Below are 22,050 nucleotides of genomic sequence, written 5' to 3'. Positions count from 1 at the left end.
AAATTATGTCCTTAAAATGTTTCATCTTGATAACAGTATAATACAAACAAAATTTTTGAGAAACTTAGGATAATGAAAGCTTAAAACATGGCAATAATATTATTTATTGAGTACTTATGTGTCAGGCATTGTGCTTAACACTTTACAAAGATTATCACATTTAATCCTTTACATAAAGTAATAATAGCTCTGATGTAACATTCAATTCATTTACACAATCCAGCATATTTCAAATTAAAAGACCCAGTGCTCTTGAATACTACAGAGCAGGCTCTCTCAATACCGGTTCCATGGGAGAATTAACCCACCTTCCAAAATATTTGAGTTGCCATCTTTATAATTTTTCCAAAGATAGATAGTACCATTCTAGATGGTTGGGACAAAAATTCACTTATTACAAGCAAAGGATGTCTTAAGACATTAAGGCTTACTTCTTGTTAAGAAAGGCTGCTGTAGACTTTTAAAAAGAATAATCATGATAAGGAAACAATGATAAAGAAAGTTTTAATTCCTCAGTTCATTTCTATTCAACTAACATTTACTGTCATGTATAGGCATCTTTCCAACAGTCTTTGAAATATGTCTGACTACCTGACAGACCAAAAAAATTAAATTCAATATTATAAATAAGAGAAAAACCGATTGATCTATATTCTCTAAGTAGTGGTGTTTTTTTTAGGGTGATGGGGGAGGAGGCACATATGTAAACTGTTGAACCAATTACTTTACCTTAATAGAATTTTTTTATATTTTAAATTTATTATACTCAAAAAGCTTTTGTAGAAATATAGGATTCCATTTAAGTAGATACATTACTCTGTTCCTGAAATACATTCCAGTCAGAATATAATTCAGTGAGTTGATGACAATCCTGGCTCCAAAAGAAAGGAGGAGACCAGATTGGACAAGAATGAGCTAACAGATTGTACAGCCCAATTCTGTCCCTTTGAGTGTGATATATTGTTTCAAGATGCTAAAAACCCATACTTTCTCAAAGCATATCTGTTGTGCTGGTTTTCCCATTTTCACAGAATCCTCATTATCAGAAAACTCTGTACTCTTTTCAAAGCACGTCAGACTCAGACCATATGCCACTGAATAATGCTTATCAATTGTCTAAAATGGCCAATAAAAGATGCAGCATAAAGAAGAATAATGAAAGTTACAAAGACTTTAAGAAAATAAAGATAATTAAATATATCACATCTGGTACAGATGTTAAAGTTAAAATGGTTCCTTATAATTACCAAGTGTTAATTTCTTAAAATACACTTCTGTGTGATAAATTCCACAGACTGAAGGTGAAAAAATTAAAATGAAAGAAACACTTTAGAATATTCTGCCAATATATTAAGTAAAAGAAATTTTAAAATATTAATTAAAGATAGTAAGTTTCCAGTTTTTGCCAATACTCTGCTCATATTCCTTGCTATCCTCGATAAAACCGAAAACAATGACACCTCAAAATGATTCACCATACTGTTAATATATAATATATTTATGTATGTGATTAAACATATGATTATATGTGAATATATAAATGAAATCTAAAGAATAACATGTAAATCTTTGCTATATCTGCTAAATAAACACAATGCCATTTTTCAATGTTTGCTTTTTAGCTTGTCCAAATTTTAATGATAGCAATATCAAAATTGGGTCATAAGGTGAAATATTATAGATTCTTTGCTTATTTATGTTTTTAACTTAATTCACTATGCTATTGGTAAGAAATCCAAGTGTCAGCACTTCATATTTATTTTAGAATATACATTTTATGCTTACTTCCATTTTGGAAGAGTTCAGATTCTAACACATGCTTGGAGAGAATTTCCGTATTTTGAAAAGCTTTTATTTATTTATTTGTATTAATTTCTTATTTAAATCCAATTTATTTAACATATAGTATAATAATGATTTTAAAAACAGAATTTAGTGATTCATCACTTACACCCAGTGCTCATCCCAAACACCCTCCTTAATGCCCCACACACATTTAGCCCATCCCCCACCCAACACCCCACCAGGAACCCTCAGTTTCTTCTCTGTATTTAAGAATCTCTCATGGTTTGTCTCCCTTCCTGTTTTTACCTTATTTTTGCTTCCCTTCCCCTATATTCATCTGTTTTGTTTCTTAAATTCCACATGAGAAAAGCTTTTAAAATGCAGATAAAGCTGATGAAAGGGATCTTATAAAATTAATTTCCTAAGGCAGTATCATTTTAAATGAACAAATATTATATTAATATGAATTAAATTTGTGAAGGAACATAAGCAAAATATTATCAAAATAATAGCAAATTTTACCACAAAGATTTGAGCAAAAAGAACCTATCTCTATATAAGGTATGTAATGTTGTTGTACTATAACAGCAATTAACAGTCAAATTATTGAACATTTACCTCTGTTCCAGGCCTGTTCTAAGTATATTACATAAATTAATGCATTTAATCCTTAACAACAATCTTGTAAGGATAGGATTATTATTATCCTTTTATAGATGAAGGGGTAAAGCTAGAGGTTAAACACCCACCAAGGTCATGTAGCAAGCTACATGGGCAGTCAGTATTAAACCTAGGAGGCCTGGCTCCACTCCAGGCTTTCAACCACAATGCCACATTCTAATTACCACATGAATGTGATTTACTTACAATAATGAAATCACTCATTTGACTTAAGTCTGGCCCTTACTGTTTTAGATGATGGGCAAAAAATAGGTAAGATTTGAAAAAATGACTCATATACTAGACTCATATAACTGGGGAACTATGCAGATGAATAGCAAACTTATTTTTTTTAAGTTTATTTATTTTGAGAGATAAAGTGCATGAGGTAGGGAGGGGCAGAGAGAGAGAGTCCCATGTAGCCTCCATGCTGTCAGCGTGGAGCCTGATGCAGGGCCTGAATCCAGGAACCGTGAGATCATGACCTGAGCCAAATCAAGAATTGGATGCTTAACTGACTGATGCTTACAAGCACCCCAATTAGCAAACCTATTTAGTCTTTAGTATTTGAGTATTTCTACTTCTAAGCCTAAAAATTAAGAATATTGAAAAGTATCTTCTTTTATAAACTAAAATATCAGCAATCATGATTGAGAATAGCACAGTGCTTGTCTGTTGCCTGTGTTTGATATTGTAGCTACTGACTTTTCTCTATTTATTTCCAATTCCATCAAATCACAAATGGACACTGTGTCTTCTCTAGTCAGTACATGGTCAATGATTTCAGTTACTGTATGGCAGAGTAGAAAAAAACAACAACAACAAACAAACATGGGCTCTGAGTTAGCCGTCCTGATTTGAGTTTCCGAGTCTCATTTATTTCATGTTATCAGGCAAATTACTTAATTCTTCTAAGTTTCAGTTTTTATATCTGTAAAACTTGGAGAACAGAACAACCCTTCCAGAATTCATGATTAAATTATATAATATAACCCTCTAATAAACTATAAAGTACTGTATATCAGCTATTACTAAGCATAAGATCTTTGCCTCTTTCTTCAATAAGACATGCATGATATCAACTATTGGGAAAATAACAGCCTATACCTTGTAGCTGCTCTTAATTACACAACTATTTTCAGGAGGACCAACTAAATTCAAATGTCCAATGCTCAACAAATCTGTAGATAATATATGTCTTGATATTTAATATTTTTAGCCTAGTAATTTCTCTACTCGTCAGTCACTAAGAGGTCTGAAGCCTGATCAAAATAGAAAGCACTTGGAATGGGACTTTGGTATCATGAACTCAATCTATTTTGGTTTGATAATAAAACAGATTTTTGAATTGAAAATGTGGTCACCCCTATATTAAACTCAATTTAATTTCTGATTTTTAACAATCTCAAAGTCCATCTTCAAAGCCTGGTACTAACTTCTTACCCACAGGAAGAGGTCAATATCTATGTTGAATGAAAAACCAAATGAATCTAAAGAAATAAAATGTCATTAGTAGAAACTCCACCAAATCTGAACTTGTGATGATTTTGAGTTGTCAGAGTTGCTGCTTGCTGTTCATCCAGGATGTCTGAGTGCTAAATCCCAGGGTTTTATCTCTGTTCTTATCTCACTCAACTCCCATTAATATTTAAAGTACTTTAGCCCTCCTTCCTTCACAAAACCCTCTCAACCACAGTGTTTTGGTACTTTCCTTACTGGCATCACCTTCTCAGTGCCCTTTGCCAGCTCGTCCTTTTCTACCCAAGCTCTCCCATGAATCATTCAATGCCTGCCCTCTGGTCCTGCACACTGTATCAGGGTCTCATGTGCTTATGTGGGTGTAAAGGCTGTTTCTATGATGATGCTCCCAAGTTCACATGTTCATTTCACAGCCTCTGTGAGTTTTACAGACTTCCTCTATCTAACTGCCTTGCAAGTCTTGGAAATACAAATTGACATCCAAAATATAACTCTTTTGTTTAGAGTTATAACTGGGGAGTCATTCTTGATTCTTTTCATTTTCTCAACCTCCATGTTTCACAACAGAAAGTCCTACTGAACTAGGTCACCACCATCATTAATTCCGTGCTTAACTTCCACTTCAATCCATTTTCCACCAAGCAGCAAAAGTGACCTTAAAATGCAAATTGGAGTATGTAATCTGCCTAGCTTAAAACATTTTAATGCCATGGAACACTCCTCCCTTAGATATCTGCTTGGTTTATTTCCTTGCTTCCTTCAGTTCTCTATTCAAAAATATCCTCATCTCAGAGGCATTCCTTACTTATATCAATGTATAACATTCTGCTACCACCCTTAGGACTCCCTATTCCCTTTAGACCCTGCTTATTTATTTTTCCATAGGAATTAACACATTTTGACATATTTGCTTATTATCTATCATCTTCACAAGAATGTTAATTCTATAAAGGTAGGAAATTTACCCAAAACACACAGGGAGCTCAAGAGACGTTTCTTTAATAAATGAATAAATGACTGCCTTCCCATAGTGCTTATTATCAAAATCCAAACTCTGTAACCATGGGTCTAAGGCCTTACATGAGCTGGCTTTTGCCTATCTCTGAAAGTTAACTTATACCACTCTCCTCCTGGCTTGTTCTGTTCCAGCTGAGCTGATCTCACTTCCTTTAACATCCTGCTCCCTTTATCTGAAATGCTATTATCTTCTCTCTTAGTGTAGCTAACTTGTTCTTATGCTTGGGTTATCAGCTTCAATGTTATCTCCTTAAAGAAGTCTTCTCTGACCCTACTGTTTAAAGAAGCCCCACCTACCCTCATCATATTTCTTTCCTCATTTTACAGAAATTTTTGTAATATTATCTGGTTCATCATATATATATTTAAAATTTTCTATCTAGTTGAGCTCCTTGAGAATTGGGATCAGTTGGCTAACATAGTGCTTGGTACGTTGTAGATATTCAATAAATGTGTTATGTAAATGAAACACTTTATAAATTCTGGTAAGAGCTGCCTACAGACTTAAGTTAGAGGAATACTCTTATGGGTATTTTTGATGTGGGAGAGAAAAAATGACAAATGACTTTGCATAAGACTGTGGCACCATCTGAAGTATACTGATGTGCTATTATAGTTCCTTTCAGGGACTAAAAACAGCTAAGTGTCAAGTATTTTCCCTGTCACTTTACTGGAAGAGATGAAAACTATATACAGGCTAAACACGGACTGCCATTTCCTCAGGTAGATTCAGCTACTACCACTGCTCTGTGCCTAATATGCCACCAATACAAACATCCCTAGGCTCTTGCCCAGGGGACCAGAGAGCTATCTGGCAGTAAGGAGATTATACTAGATTCTATCACAGAGGGGCACTTATTTGGGATGACATCTAGTATGGACACTTTGGATTTCGATTCTCTGTTCCAGCCTACCAAGTGCTACCAATAGTATCAAGAGTAGGCTCACTGAACACTTTGTATACATCATCTAGTACCTCATATGATAATGTTTCTGACTGAGGAACTCACTTATAAAGAAAGGTTAATACAGTGGATGCCATGGGATCCACTGGTCTTATTGCATCCCTCATTACCCAGAAAGAGGTGGCTTCGTAGATTAATGATTCAGAATGGCAGCTCAGAGACATGGCTTTGTCAAGGTTGGCATGCGATCTTATAAAATGAGGTGTATGCTCTGAACTAGTAATCATTAAATGATATTATTTCTCTCACTTCCAGAACATACAGTTCTAGAAACCAAGAAGTCAATGTGTGCAAACGTCTTTTGCAGTCAACAGCTAATAAACCTCTTGGAGAATTTTTATTTCCCTTCCTATAATTCTAGCTTGGCTATTTTGGAGGCTTAATATCCAAGGGATGTAACAATTTACTTAGAAGCTCATATAGCCACATCTCTCATTCTATGGGGGTGAACAATGAAAATATGGTCATAGTATAGTTTAGGTGACCAATCCTGATAAAGAAATTGGGCTGCTGCTACACAATTTGGGAAAAATTTGGATGGACCCTGGAGAAGTCTTCTAATACTACACTATCTACTTGAAAAATTAATCAAAAGCTTTTAAAGCCTTATATAGTAAGCGTATATAAAAATCCAATTTCCAATGTTTCAGGAATGTGGGTTTTTGGTTATTCTACTGGACAAAAAAGGCTAATTAGCTTAGTGGCTGGCTGAAGAAGTGTACAGGTGATGGAATGTAGAGAAAATAAATCACAAATGTCTGTTTGACTCCCTGATCAAATATGTTTGATCCTGTGTTGCAGAAATAAATGTTGTGACTTCTACTTTTGCTATCTCATATATCTCAAGTAACATATTTTACATATTTTAACTAATTTCACTTCTCTTTCCTCTCTCTACCCTCCACTTTTGAATATCGCATATTTTGGTTGTATGCAACTTTATAATTTAGTCTACTGTGTAGAAAATATTGAGATGAGACTGCAAAAGAACCAGAGAGTGACTGAATATAACCAAGAGATCTAGGCCCAGTAAAGTCATATGATGAAATTTTCAGTTGTCTGCCTTGGGGAAGGATTTTGATTATATGAGGGAGAATTGTGTTAGCTGTTAGGAGGAAAAGTTTTTAGTTTTTTAAAGTGTAGGTATGGAGAGAATGGTGTTTGATGAGTTTGGGCAGCTAAAGGATTGTAAAAAACTACTGACAGCCAGCCAGCATCTGACTATCTCCCCCTGCATAGAGGCCAAAGAGGGGAAGATATTCCCATTCCTGCTGCATACTTGAGACTGAAGCTCAGGCATTCCAATGTTTCTGTCTTGAACTTGAAGGCTGAGAGAATGATGTAAAAGCCCAACAGTCATTTGAGGTTAATGGTGGAAGTGGTGGTCATCAAACTGAGAATCCAGGTGACATGGTAGCATATGCCAACACACTTATGAAATCAGTGCAGAAAGTCCTCCTGATGAGACCTATGAAAGGGCATTACTTTGGGGGTTTCCTTATGCTGCAGTATGATTTCACATCAATGACACACTTGAAGGAGTATTTCTGCTTCCCAGTTCTTTACTTTGATTATTTAGTGGGTGAAGAAGATAGATGGATAACTATTTATTTTTTCCTGACCTAACCTACCTGGTCCTGCCACAGAACACCAATCTGAAACCGTGCAATAAGCAGCAACAGGAATTGTAACTAAGCGTCTAGTCCAGGATATTATGGCAAGTAACTCTTATAAAGATTAAAGTGTTAAAAAGTCCTCCCAGTTCTTAAAAATGTTTATTTATTTTTTGAGATAGAGACAGAGTGTGAGCAGGGAAGGGACAGAGAAAGAGGGGGATCCGAAGCAGGCTCTAGGCTCTAAGATGTCAGCAAAGAGCCCAGTGTGGCGCTCAAACCCATGAACTGCGAGATCATGACTTGAGCAAAGTCAGATGGTTAACCAACTGAGTTGCCCAGATGCCCCCAAAAGCCCTTCTATTTTAAGGTAATTAGTTAGGGATTTAACAACTAAAACACCTGCATTACAAGTTTTTGGTATAATCAGACTGAATCTGTACAGCAATCAGTTGCAAACCCTCTGAAATCTTGATTTTAAAGGTGACGGCTTTTAGAAGAAAGATTAAAACAAAGGATGGATAGATGGTCTTATTATTATAATGTGCTTGGTGAATCACAATGCCCAAGAATGGTGTAATTTCTAGCTGTCCTATTTTAGCAGTGAAAATCTACAAAATAGCAGAAACCATGCAAGTAAATTCTATGGTTTCTAATTAGCCTTGGTGATAAATTTTTGTGCTGATAAAAAAAATTCAAAACAGAGAAGAAATTCTACACAATGGCTGAGCTGTCCAGTTGCTTAGGTCTCATATATTAAAATAAAAATAGTAAGTGTACTTTAGTTTGGAAAGCACATGAGGTTCACATTTGAGGTCAGTATGAGTCAGATATGAGTCAGTTTATCAGATATGAGTCAGATAAATACACAGCCTCATCTCTCTCTCTCTCATACACACACACACACACACACACACACACACTTTGAGCAAACATCCCAAAATGTGTTCATCCACTACTGACAATGCATGTATCAATGGTGAGAACATTAACTGGTATATGAGTTTTGGAACATAATTAGCAGTGTATATGAAAAGCTTTAAAAAATCCATATTACTTGACCCATTAATTTTAAAGTTAGAACTCTATACTGAGGAAATAAGTCTAAATAAAAAAACAACCTATAATAATAAAGATGCACGATTATCTAATTATAGGGGAAAATACATAATATTAAGCCACATAATAGAATTGTGTAGACATAAAAACATTGTAATTGCTTCAAATTTCACTAATTGGCTAACAGATAACAACAGGTTTTTAATCTCTACACATTTACTGTTTTCTAAATTTTTGAAAGTGGTCATATTACATATTTTATAGGAAGTTAATTTTGCAAAATTGATTATAAGTTCTATGAGAGCAGTGAATACTCACACAGAAAACAAAATATGAATATTATACATAGCTTATGATGTTGAAGGGAAAAGATATGGAAATGATATGGAATAAAAATATCTATTTAGCAGAAAAATATTGGAAGAAAATACATCAAAATATTAAAAGTGTTAAGGTGGCAGGAGTATGCCTTTCCTATATTTATCCCCCCAAGTTTTGTAATGTTGTACTAAATTTCTAGTATAGATTAAAACTACACATCATTAAGTATGTAATTTTCATTAACAATAATAAAAACTAATTTGACATGTACAAGAAGTAGAAATAAAATACATTACTTACCTCTCTTTCATCCATATTCAACCACTGCTTTGGATCTTCTTCAGTAGCCAGAAAAGCTATCAATTCCAAAGCAGTAAGACGAGTTTGACGTCTTGAAGAGACAAATATCAAAACAGGTTTGGCTGGAGAATGGCTTCTAATTGCTATTGAAAAGTTGTGGAAAATGTGGAAAATAAGAGTAAGCAAGCCACTTACACCCAAATATGAATGTCATTAGGATATCAAATGGATGATATATGAAAGTTAGTATAATTGATTTAAATAAATTCTTAATTTAATCATGAAATTCAGCATTATACTACTTGAATCTGACAATATAGTGGAGAAATGATAGGAAAGGAAAGGTAGCTGAAACTACCTATAGGAGCATATTGCCTGGACACGGGAAGCTGAACTATTCTGAGCTGCTGAGGAAGTAACACTTAAAAAAAGACAAGCCTCTTTGGTAATAGCTGTATATGAATAATAAGTCTAAGGTTGAGTTTTTTGGAGTTGTGCTTCTGCTTGCCTAAGCAATGATATTATAGAGTTAATTGGTTCTGGGGTGGAGGGAGAGTCAGGTCCTATCTAGTGATGAAAACTCTCTCAGAAAAGCCCTCCAAATTCCTTCTATTTTTGTCGTTACCAGTGAATGGAATAACTAAGAGAGAGATTATGGGACACCTGGGTGACTCAGTCGGTTAAGCATCCGACTTTGGCTCAGGTCATATCTCACTGCTTGTGAGTCTGAGCCCCACGTCAGGCTGTATGCTGACAGCTCGGAGCCTGGATCCTGCTTCAGGTTCTGTCTCTGTCTCTCTGCCCCTTCCCCACTCATGCTCTGTCTCTTTCTCTCTTTCTCAAATATAAATAAAAAAAACATTAAAACCGTTTTTAAAAAAAGAGAGATTTTATATCAATGAATTAGTCAGAGATATGCCAAACATAGGTTTTCCTTTTCTCTAAGGTTTCAAGTGGAAAGATAAGAGACTATAGAAGAGAACTGAAGATAATACCATGCCTGAATCTATATCTGAGTAATGGGATGTGGAGGTAGACACACAGAGGATGCAATGAACAGTCTGAAACCTGAGTAATTCTACTGAAAGAAAGAAATTACTTAAAGAGCCACATAAATCATCTGACCTAACTGGAAACAAGGCTTCTTTACTCTATTTTGGCTCTAAAGTACTGATAAGATGGCACAAGGGAAATTTATACCTATGTGTACATAGGTCTCTCATCACAGAGATATTAACAGTTTTATATAAAAAATTCAACCTGTATTTTCTTGTTTGAAATGTGAGCTGCAGAATTTCTTCTTATAGGCTAAGAAACAAGGATTATAATGACAATGTTGACATGACCTTGACTATATTTATACCCTAGGAGTAAGAAATAGAGCTATCATAAAATCTTATTTCTAAACTCAAAGGAATACAGTGATACACACTACAGGTATAATAAATAGTTTATAGGGAAAGCTACTCTACTGATATATCTAGACAAGTGTAAGTATTTCAGTAATTTACTAATGATTTATATACCAACAAATGCTTCATTTTAACCATTGGTATGCAATTGGCCATTGCTTAATAAGCAATCACAATACATACCATGAAAAATAAACTCACTTATTTCTCACTCACATTTTATCAGAATATTACAGAATATAAATTGTAATGCTTTGATAAATCGTATTAGAAAGTCAATGTTTAAAATACACATATTAGTACAATATTGGTATCATTTGTACACATAATCATGAATGAATCTGTCTCTTTTTTAAACCTCAACATTTAGTGGATTTTTACTGCTGCAAGAACAGGTGTGGCTGAACAGCTCACGGCAGATTTATTGTTCATTAGTGATTTTGTACAATGCTTCTGTGGAGGTGTAAATAATCTGAACTGCCAAGATTGGTCTCTAGCTCACAATCAATACTTTGCTTCTGTCATCAGGCTAATTACAGCAGCTAAAAAGTTACCTCACAACTGTCACCTCACAATCAACAGCAGTTCACATTAGAGAATTTATTTTGGAGGTTATTTTTAATTGATATAATAAATATTCCTTATGCAGCCTAAAGAAAACATGTTTCAATAAAATAGGAGTGTTATTCTTAAATCTTTCCTGCTTGCCTAATTTGTTAGAAAAAGAAAACCAAAATATGAAACAAAAAACAAAAACAGAAGCAGTGTAAAAAAAGTATTGAACTTGTAAGTTTTAGGTTGTCTGGTAAAATTAAGATTTTGTGATTATTTTTACACTTAGTTACTATTTATCATTTGTTCAAGCTACAACCATAATAAAATAATTTAATAGATTAAGAATGATTTAATTTTTAAGAATATACTTTTCTACTACCAAGACACTATCATCTACAAAATCTAATTTTCAATGGTTAATTCAACATGCATTTGCTTTCCTTAACAGCTGAGGTAAATTGTTTTACACATTTGTGGAAGTTGGAGCAGTACCACCATTTCAAAGAAATCCAAATTATTGGAATGCATTTAATGCTACCATACAAATTCTACAAGGATCTGAGGCATACCTTGAAATGTAGGCTTATTCATACTGGCCATACGAGGACAGTAATGTTGACCTGGGAAGCCCTGAATGTGAACTTCCAGTGGAACTGGACGTACTGATGGTCGGAAATTGAACAGGCCCATCTAGAGTAAAAATGAGAAAAAAATTGTTTTCTGTTTTCCTATTTAAGTTTATGTTATAGTGTCTCATTATTATGGCTACCTAAGCCATGTTATTAAATGCCTATATATCAATCTTCCACATACCTGATGAATGTTGAGCCAGTCAGCGAGGTCTCTGGCATTAGCTAATGCAGTAGATAGTCCAACTATTCTAACAGGCTTTTCTGTGTGTGAGGAGATGAAATTTGTTCGAGATACAATGACTTCTAGAACAGGGCCTCTTTCTTCCCCTAGGAAATAGGAATAATACATGTTAATCATTTAACAAGTCCTGATGCTGGCTGCTGCAAGTATGAGAGTCAAAATGTGTAAACTGGCATCAGATACAGTGGTACCCACCAAGCAGATGGATCTCATCAATGATGAGAATAGTGACTTGCTTCACATAGTTCCTATTTTGCCAGCTTCTACTGACTCCATCCCACTTCTCTGGTGTAGTGACAATAAGGTCAGCCTTAGCAATGGATTTCATATCAGGAGTCACATCTCCAGTTAGTTCAATAACTCTGGAAAGAAAGAAAAATGATCTTTTTCTCAGAAAACACACGACCTTGGAAAGGCAAAAGTTTATCTTTCAAAATAAAATTTTATAATGCTTAATACGACTTTATCTCCCTTTGATTTCTGAAATTTTCTGAGTTGAGTCCAAAATGTTTTTTTAAGAACTATAACAGAACACTGATAATCTATCTTTTATGCAGATACACAAAAGTGTCAAACTTTGCAATGATTGTGTTCACAAAGTCTCTGCTCTATGTCCTTTTATAGAGTTGAACTCATACTTCCTTCTTATATGTTGGATTAACTCCTTTCTAATGAGGGGAAGTGTTAACTTATTAAGACATAAAGAGGCAGTCATTAAGAATATAATTATGTGTATGCTTCATTTCTTTTTTTTAGACTAAGAATTTCTATAGATATTAAAGGTAAATTCAAACATACTAGGACATAAACAAGATATGCTGGGGTGAACATGTGCTACTTCATTATAAGAAGACCTCAGTTTTATAGTGAGAAAGAGGGAAATGTGAAGACTAACTCTAAATTTTAGGTAATCACTAAATAATTTTTATATCTGACTTAATCCTCAAAAAATAAAAAAAGCCAAGATTAGTTCTCCCAAGTACAGTGCTCCCAAAGCTTTTGTTTATTTTTATTCATTTTTTAATTTTTATATTTTATTATTTTAAATATGTAATATATTCATATGGTTCAAAGAATGTGGTCAGCAGTCTCTGTAGCATGTCTATCTTCCAATCACCTGGTCCTTGCTCTAAAGCAACAACATATATTCTTTACCATTATTTATTTACTTAAAATTTTTTAAATGTTTTATTTATTTCTGAGAGAGAGAGAGAGAAAGAGAGAGACAGAAAGAGAGAGAAAGCGAGCGAGCAGGGAAGGGTCAGAGAGAGAGGGAGGCACAGAATCTGAAACAGGCACCAGGCTCTGAGGTAGCTGTCAGCACAGAGCCTGACGCGGGGCTCGAATCCATGAACCGGGAGATCATGACCTGAGCTGAAGCCAGACGCTTAACCGACTGAGGGAGGCACCCAGGCACCCCTACCGTTATTTAAAAAAGTAAAAGATAGGATACTTTACTTAACACTTTCTACAATATTTCTGGAGATCATTCCTTCAGTATATAAAATTTTCATTCTTAATAGAATGATACAATATTCTGCATTGTGTAAATGTACTATAATTTATTTACTCATGCTCTATTGCACACTCATGTTACCTGCAATCTTGCTAGTAAAAACAACACCACAATGAATAACCTTGTGAAATACTAAAATATTTTATAAAAAATCATGTTCTTTAATGAATTTCTATCTTTTGGTAAATGCTCTCTATGTGGTTTCTGGGACTTAGTCTGAACAATATGAAAGGAAAATAAAGAGATAAAACTTATTTTTCTTTAGTTTTAAAATTTAAAAAAAATTGAGAAGATTATCTTGTCAAATATTCATATTAAATAACTAAAGGACTTTCACTTTTCAATATTAAAACAATGGAATAGTGGTAATGTTTTAACAGTAATTACAATACCTTTAAACAAAAGACTATGAAAATCACATTTTTGTGAAAATCTTTTATTTGTTTGTCCTTTTAGATTACTCAAAACATATCTTCTGAAAAAGCAAGAACTTACTTTTTACCAAGTTTTTCTTCTATTCTAACTTTCCAATCATCCATTCTTTCGCGTACAAGGGCTTTTAAGGGTGCAATATATACTGCCTAAAAATAGAGGAGAGGGTAAAAAGATCTCATGAAAATAGAAACATCATTTTCAAATAAAGGTAAACTCTGTAAAATTTATCCACATACAACAGTGTGGTTTAAAAATGTATCTTATATTACTGAAAAGCTTAAAATTTAAAATTAATGTGATGTACCCCAATGTTCATAGCAGCACTCTCAACAATAGCTAAAACATGGAAAGAGCCTAAGTGTCCATCCACGGACGAATGGATCAAGAAGATGTGGTTTATCTATACCATGGAATACTACATGGCAATGAGAAACAATGAAATCTGGCCATGTGTAGCAACAGGGATGGACCTTGAGGGTGTTATGCTGAGCGAAATAAGTCAGGCAGAGAAGGACAAATATCATATGCACATATAGGAGGATTAGGAGGAACTTAACGGAGGACCATGGGGGAGAAGAAGGGTGGAAATGGTGGGGGAAAGGGAGAGAGGCAAACCATGAGAGACTCTTGAATGCTGAGAAACAAACTGAGGACTGATGGATATGGGGGGGAGAGGGGAGATGGGCATGGAGGAGGGCACTTGTGGGGATGAGCACTGGGTATTATACAGAAACCAATTTGACAATAAACTATTTGTAAAAAATAAATAAATAAAATAAAATTAATGTGAAAAGTTATTAACTTGCTCAAATTACCCTCATCGAAAGTAAGATAGAAATACATCATAAAATACTGACATAGAAAATTTTGAATAGCTTTTAAATATCACCAAAGGTATTCCAAATGATGAAAATTAAATTTTAATGCAGATTTTATGTAAGATGCTAGTGACACATCAAATATTCTACCTTTGCTTAATAACAACAATGATTGGTCTTTAATAATCTAAACTTACATACAGATTGTTCAGTGAAAAAATTTTTTTCCCTTATAAAATGTTTCAAATTTATAGGAGAGCTCTACTGTTGTATTAATAGGTCTCATAATAGATCAAAAACCACAAAACAGACTGAGAAGTAAGAAAACTTCAAGCTAAGTAGAGACGAAAAGTCACTAATTGAAAATCACTGAAAATAGAAGTTAAAGCTTTTCTAACATAATAAATGATGAGGAAAACACCATATCATGTATGAATGTATGAGTTAGCTTTCTTGAAAAATATGTACCTCTAAACTAGAGTATGCACTTCACACTTCAAGAAAGTATAAAATCAAAACTTATTTGACTTGCCATGTTATTTTACATTAATAGTATGTTATTTGCAAAAATGTGGAATAAAACTGCCTCTGTATTTCCTGTGTATAATTAAACTGTATTTGTTGGAAGATCAGCATTTCTTTTATAGCAAAAGGACTTGATTAAAAGTCATTATTTATCTTATAAATATGCTTATGAACCAGGTATCTTACAATGAGAAAAAGATATGTGGAAACTGATATGTACATTAGAAATCTAACTAGAGAACTCTAAAGTTTAAGATAAGTTTTCTTCTGAACAGTTATTCTAATACTGATCTGGTCCACCGTCCTCTGAAACCCCATTCTGAAAAGTCACTAAGAGAACGCTTGTTTCCTGATGTGAATTTAGAACTGGCTAGTCTACAGATTATGAACTGTGTTTTCTAATTTAATGTAAGCATATGGTTCTATCAAACTGACCTTTGAAGTAGGGTACTTGTTGAAAACTCTGAAAATGGCTAATTCAGCAGCAACAGTCTTTCCTGATCCAGTGGGTGCTCCAAGGAGGACATTGCAGTCTGTGTGGTACAGAGTATGAAATATTTGTGTCTGCACAGGGTTAAAGTGGCTAAAGTTGTACAGTGCTTCATATGCTTCACATCCCAAAGCTGTGATTGGTAAAGGCTGAAGATCCAGTAATTCTAGAAAAATGAAACAGGTATTGCCATACAATAACTGGAAAATATACATAATACTGAATACTGTCTCTTAAGAATAAATTATAACAATCCTTAGTTCCTTCGGGGTCGGGGGGGAAGACTTAACATAAATTTTTATGTAATAGTTACAGATCTTTTGTCCTGCATTACTACAATCTATAATATTGACATATTGGACACTTTTCTGGGGGAGTCCCAATATACTGACTATAATGTCATGATATTATATAATTATATATTATTCTATACATGTAATGCTCTTCCAAATCAGGAAAGTAATTGAAATGACAGGTGAGTGAAAATATGCATGTATAGAAGAAAACTAATCTAGTCCAATCTGTAGAAAAAGGAAAACCATGTGTAAACTGCAGTGCTAGAATGGTTACCAATAAGAAATTTCCTTTGCTCTGTTAGAATATGGACCAAACCAGAATGGCTGAGTGAGCTATTGCCCTAGTCAATGTCAACTAAACTAAAATAATTACAGGAAGAAAACCCAGGGGGGAGTTTCAAATCAGAGAATGGGTAAAAGAGAACTGCAATCAGAAAACATTGAAAGAAACAAATTTAGTTGTATCTCATTTTATAAATTAGGGGTTTAGATTTCTCAAAATCAGTCAGAATGATTTACAGATATAAAGTTATATATCTTGAACCTGACAGACACTGTACTTCCCCATAATCCTGAAAGGTATCAGTTAGAAAACTACAAGGCAGCTTTACTCACAGGATTATTTCATGGAGGATGATTCTACCCAGTTGAAGTTTGAGTAAGAAGGTAAGAAGAAATCTGTAAGGGGACATGGTGGTCTGTAACCTGAGTGAGATCTTCACAGGACAGTTTCATAACAGAAAGCATGGAGAATTCTCTTTTATACTTATAAATAAAATTATACTTAAAAATATACTTAAATTATACTTAAAAATAAAAATCTATTTTTAAAATATTATCTTAGCTCCACAGGCCTACTCTATCACATAGATAATTGAGAGCTAACCACATTTTCTATAGCAGATTATAATCTAAATTTTCTGTAGTACTGAAAATTAAGGAGGGGAGAGGTCTTAACTTGCAATGCTAATCAAAGCACTGCCATATTCTTAACTAAAAAATAAATATTTTGGTATATATTGACAATGCTAAATTAAAATGATTTACTTCTGTGAAAGTTGAAGAATTTTCTTGGCTGATTTAGGCTCAGTGGGGCACCATATGCGCGCGCGCGCACGCGCACGCACACACACACACACACACACACTTTCAGCCAAATAGAACCAGGGATCATTGAGGTTACATTATGCATTTCTAATTATCAACTGAGATGTCACAGGGGTGCATTTATTGCTTCTTAAAATGTAGTCTGAAGTCAACCAATTATATAAATAGGATGATATGTGCTTGGCCACTCAACAGAGAAATGATAAAATGAGCATTAAACTATAATATTAATGCACATTAAAATCAAGTACTACAGTCAGAAACCTAGTAGTGATGATGGTAGCATTTATTTTTAAACTAAAGAACCAAACATTTTTATGTATTTTGAGATTCTAGATATCATATATAGGCATATTTGATGGAAGAAAAGCAGAAAGGCCTTCTTTAATGATTATATTGCAGTAGATACTGCAATCTCATTATTTCTCTATGTTGACCAGCTTTTTAGTTTTATCAAGATATCCAAGTGGTTTGAAGCTGTAGTCTAAAGTATTTCCCTTTAAGATATGTTAAGACAATGAACAAGACACCCATTTGACAAAAATGGCAAAGATGAAAGTCACATTAATGCTTTCTTTCATTTCCCAAAGAATTGTTAAAAAAAATGTTAGTAAGAACTAATGCAAATGTTCTTACTAACATTTTTATTTTGAAAGAAAAAAAGAGTTTGTCTTTAGAGGAATTATACGAAAAAAAATTAACCTTAACTTTTCTATAAATTAAGGGCCTCCTGAAATCAATAATCATCAATTATGAATTCTCAGTAAGAATTAAACTTAATACAATAAATTAATAGTTCAATCTAAAGATTTTTTTTTAAGTAGGCTTTATGCTTAGTGCAGAGCCCAACATGGGGCTTGAACTCATGACCCTGAGATAAAGACCTGAGCTGAGATCAAGAGTTAGAAGCTTAACTGACTGAGCTACCCTGGTGCCCCTAAAAATTATTTTTGAAATAGAATATGGGCCACTTGAAAGTTATCAATATAGACATTTATTCATGAAATTTTGCTTCTTTAATAAGTCACAATATAAATATACTTGCTCATGTTGCAAAAATCTAAAACGGTTTTTTGTTAGTTGACAAAAAACTGTTATATGATATTGCAGATAACCATATAACCTTTTATCATATTACTGTGGGGGAACAGAACTAATAAAAAAGGGTACTTGTTTATTAGGATGCAAAGTGACTTGAGGTATAGTGAATCCATTCTGTAGTGATAGCATTATCTAATTCCTTAATATTAGCATTTGTTTTGTTTTAGTGTAGAAGCACACTGTGTGGAAGGAAAAGGACCTACAATTCACTTTAATTAATTCATTTAACATACTAGAAATAAGTTTAAGTAAGCAGTAATAAAGGCAAAGAAAAAGGCTACCTCAAAAGTTTCACAGAGAGCACAGATTAAATAACAACACTTGCAATGGAAAAAGAAGGAAATACAGGGAAATTATAATGATTATATGTAAAATTAGGGATAAAGGCAAAATAATGCAGAAATAGTGAGTCTCATGCTTATTAGAACTGTCAGATTGAACTGCACTTACTTTAATGTCTTTGCACTAAAACAAAATTAAGGACCATCATTAAACTCTACCAAATGTATACACAGCAATCTATTTTAGAAAATCTCTTTTCAAAGTATATTGACAAATAAGTTGGATTCTGATTCAGATTCAGACAGCTTTCAAGTATAGACGATTGCAACTTTAATTAAAACGATACTTCTGCAAAACCAATGATTCAAGTTATTATTCAAGGTTACCTGTATGAGGAGGATGTCTCTCTGGTAGAATCAGATGTTGAAAGTTGATAATACATACAGCCTCAGCTCCTAACCATCTATCAGACACTGCTCGGATGTAGTATTGAGAAGGCAAAGGCTCAAAAATAGGGATTGTAAACACCAGTAGTTGAGCTTCTTTACTAATGACCTAATATGAAATAAAGTCTCAAATGAATATGAATATCCTAATACGATAAGGGCCTTCTTAGTCTATGTTTAAGACAATGGTATCTACAGCAAGAGGTACTAAAGATAAAGAAAATATCTTGGATTTCTAAATAGTTGAGCTTTCCAGGCATTTTAGAAACTTGTAGGTGGTTTCCTTCTGAGGATACCTGATATGATAGAAAGTAAAATTTATACTCAACTTATACTATTTACATATGCATAGCATCATGTATTAACAAGTTACCAGTTTGACTCATCAGAATTTCCCAAACTTCATTCATTAAATTACTCAACTTCATAATTTTTATCAAATTATTTACTTAATATTTTTCTTTAAATTCTATTATTACATTAAGTGAAATAAGAGAACCCAGGATAAATAGAAGGTAATCATGAAAAGAAAACATTGCTGTGAAATTCTACTGCTGTCTACACCCAAGATTGCCAGCCTGAAGCTTGCTTTCTCTTTGATAAAAAGAGAAATCATGGATGAAGCATCACAGTTAAAAAGATATGTATGCCAGCATCAAATTGTGTCTTTCTCTCGTGATTTTGTGAAAATTTTTTTTAAAATACCCTTTTTACTCTGAGTCAATATTCTTTAGTATTTTGTTTTTGTAATACCTAAAGTTATTAGTTTATTTAATAAATAACCTAAAGTTATTAATTTTTATTTATTTAAGTTTATCCATTACATTATTTATCTCATCCATTTGACATATTCTACTTCTCTGGAAGTCATGCCTTACCATGATAAAAATTACAATTCAATTTCTCAAATTAAGATCACACTGAATATATGAATACAATGAAAGCAGTTCCTGTTTTCTTTAAAACCAAACTGAAACAAAAAATAATAAATAAACCTTTAATGGTACTATGAAATTGTAGAGAAATAGGTAAAAACAGGAATTATTTAGTTCATATTTTCTTTTTTCTATAATAGCAACATACTAATAGAGCAACGCACCCATGTTTACCTGTTTTTTTAGAACTAGAAAATACTCTGAATGGTAAATATGATCATTTGTAGGATCTTCTACCCAAATCCACCAAGGTTCTCCTACTGTCCCATGAACCTAGAAGAAAAATAAGATTCTATAACTATGTATATTTTAACTAAAGTAAGGGATACTGCTGTCTGTATACCCAGTACCCATTCTTCTCTCTCTTTCTAACAGCTTTATTGATATATAACTGACATAACAACGTTTACTCAATTTAAGTATACAGTTCAATGGTTTTAATATATTCACAAAGTGGTACAAACTTTTCCATAATCTAATTTTAGAACTACCCCCAAAAAGGAATCTTAAACTCATTTTGAGTCACTACCTGTCTTCTCCTATTGGCCCAATCTCCAACCTTGAAAACCACAATCTGCTTTCTCTCTATAAAGATTTGCCTATATTGGACATTTCATATAAATAGAATCATATGTGGTCTTCTGTGACCTGTGACTTACTTCTTTCATTTACTATGTTTTTTTTTTTTTAATTTTTTAATCTTTATTTATTTTTGAGAGAGAGAGAGAGAGTATGAGCAGGGGAGGAGCAGAGAGAGAGGGAGACACAGAATCCGAAGCAGGCTCCAGGCTCTGAACTGTCAACATAGAGCCCGATGTGGGGCTTGAACTCACAAACCGTGAGATATGACCTGAGCTGAAGTTGGATCATTTACTATGTTTTCAAGGTTTATTTATGTTGTATTATGCATCAGTCTTCATTCTTTTTAATTGACAAATAATATTCCACTGGATAGATAGATCTTTCATGTATTCATTCCTTTCCCTCTTTTTTTTTTTTCCCCCTAACAAAGCTCAGTCTTGTTCAGTGTTCATCTCTCTCTCATGTGACTCAGGAGAAGGTGACCATATCTCTCAGGATGATTTTAGTTAGTACAAGCCAATCAGCTTACAGTATCCTCCTTTCAGCAAACAGCTTGTGGTAAGGGATAGGCAAATGCCCAATACTGGCCCAGTTAAACTGAAGAAAAGTCTTTTGGTCCATACTCTAGGTTAATGAAGTAGGGATGTGTTTACTCTTCTGTTAAGTGTGAACAAAGAAGCATGAAAATATCCGGAAAGCAGCCAAGAGTGTCAGGACAGCAATATGATGGCCCTAAATTATAGCATTAAATAGGAAACTCAATCATCTTTGGGGCCTATTCTATCTGTGGAACTTTTACTGTGGAAGACAATATATTTTCTTGCGTAAGTCAGTTTGAGACAAGTTAAGTTTCCTATTCTTGTAGCCAACAGGCTTCTAACCGGTACAGTTTAACAATAAAAACAATTAAGCAACATATCATACTAATGAATTAAACCAAACTGTGAAAGATTTTCTACGGATACTGACAGAAGTAAACAGTGTGAAAAAAAATAAAGTGTTTGTGCATTTCAAAAACACTCTATTAAATATAAAATGAAGTATGAGTACATGGCTAATTTTATATTTTGTGTGGAATTTTGTTTATAGAAATATTAAATATACTTTTATATCATGTAAGTCTCATAGAAATTCTGTGAGAAACTAATTGTTATTACTTATGTTTACAGATGAGGAAACTGAAGAAATTACTGATTAGGGCAGTATACGACCAGTGGTAGGTTTGCATTAGGACTATGGTTGGGTAATTTTTGAGCACACTGATGAACAAAATTAATTCACATTAAAGATGTACTAATAATGTCAGGTGATGTAGAAGATATTTATTTAAACTGAATTAAACCCTTACAATAACTGTATAAAGTAGGCACTGCTACTACACTTACTGATTTCCTTGTCTTCTTCCACTGGCTTCTTGAAAGAAAGGATTGAGACTTACTTGCTTTTGGATCTACAATCTTTACTGTACTCTTTGTATA

At 33.6% G+C, this 22,050-nt stretch overlaps 1 protein-coding gene across 1 annotated transcript in view; it reads right to left on the bottom strand.

Moving 5' to 3' along the window:
• ASCC3 (activating signal cointegrator 1 complex subunit 3) overlaps window positions 1-22,050 on the bottom strand; it is a 328,548-nt gene that overhangs the window by 95,175 nt on the left and 211,323 nt on the right. The window contains exons 23-30 of the mRNA XM_077770165.1: window positions 20,165-20,263; window positions 18,996-19,164; window positions 15,769-15,989; window positions 14,051-14,136; window positions 12,235-12,401; window positions 11,980-12,125; window positions 11,736-11,856; window positions 9,200-9,342 (exon numbers count right to left, since the gene is read on the bottom strand). Of these exons, the coding sequence (XP_077626291.1) occupies window positions 9,200-9,342; window positions 11,736-11,856; window positions 11,980-12,125; window positions 12,235-12,401; window positions 14,051-14,136; window positions 15,769-15,989; window positions 18,996-19,164; window positions 20,165-20,263 (1,152 nt within the window). The remainder of the gene's footprint in view (window positions 1-9,199; window positions 9,343-11,735; window positions 11,857-11,979; window positions 12,126-12,234; window positions 12,402-14,050; window positions 14,137-15,768; window positions 15,990-18,995; window positions 19,165-20,164; window positions 20,264-22,050) is intronic.

This window comes from Crocuta crocuta, unplaced genomic scaffold (genome assembly GCF_008692635.1).
Source record: "Crocuta crocuta isolate KB4526 unplaced genomic scaffold, BGI_CrCroc_1.0 scaffold286, whole genome shotgun sequence".
NCBI lineage: Eukaryota > Metazoa > Chordata > Mammalia > Carnivora > Hyaenidae > Crocuta > Crocuta crocuta.
This window is presented reverse-complemented; position numbering and strand designations above follow the sequence as displayed.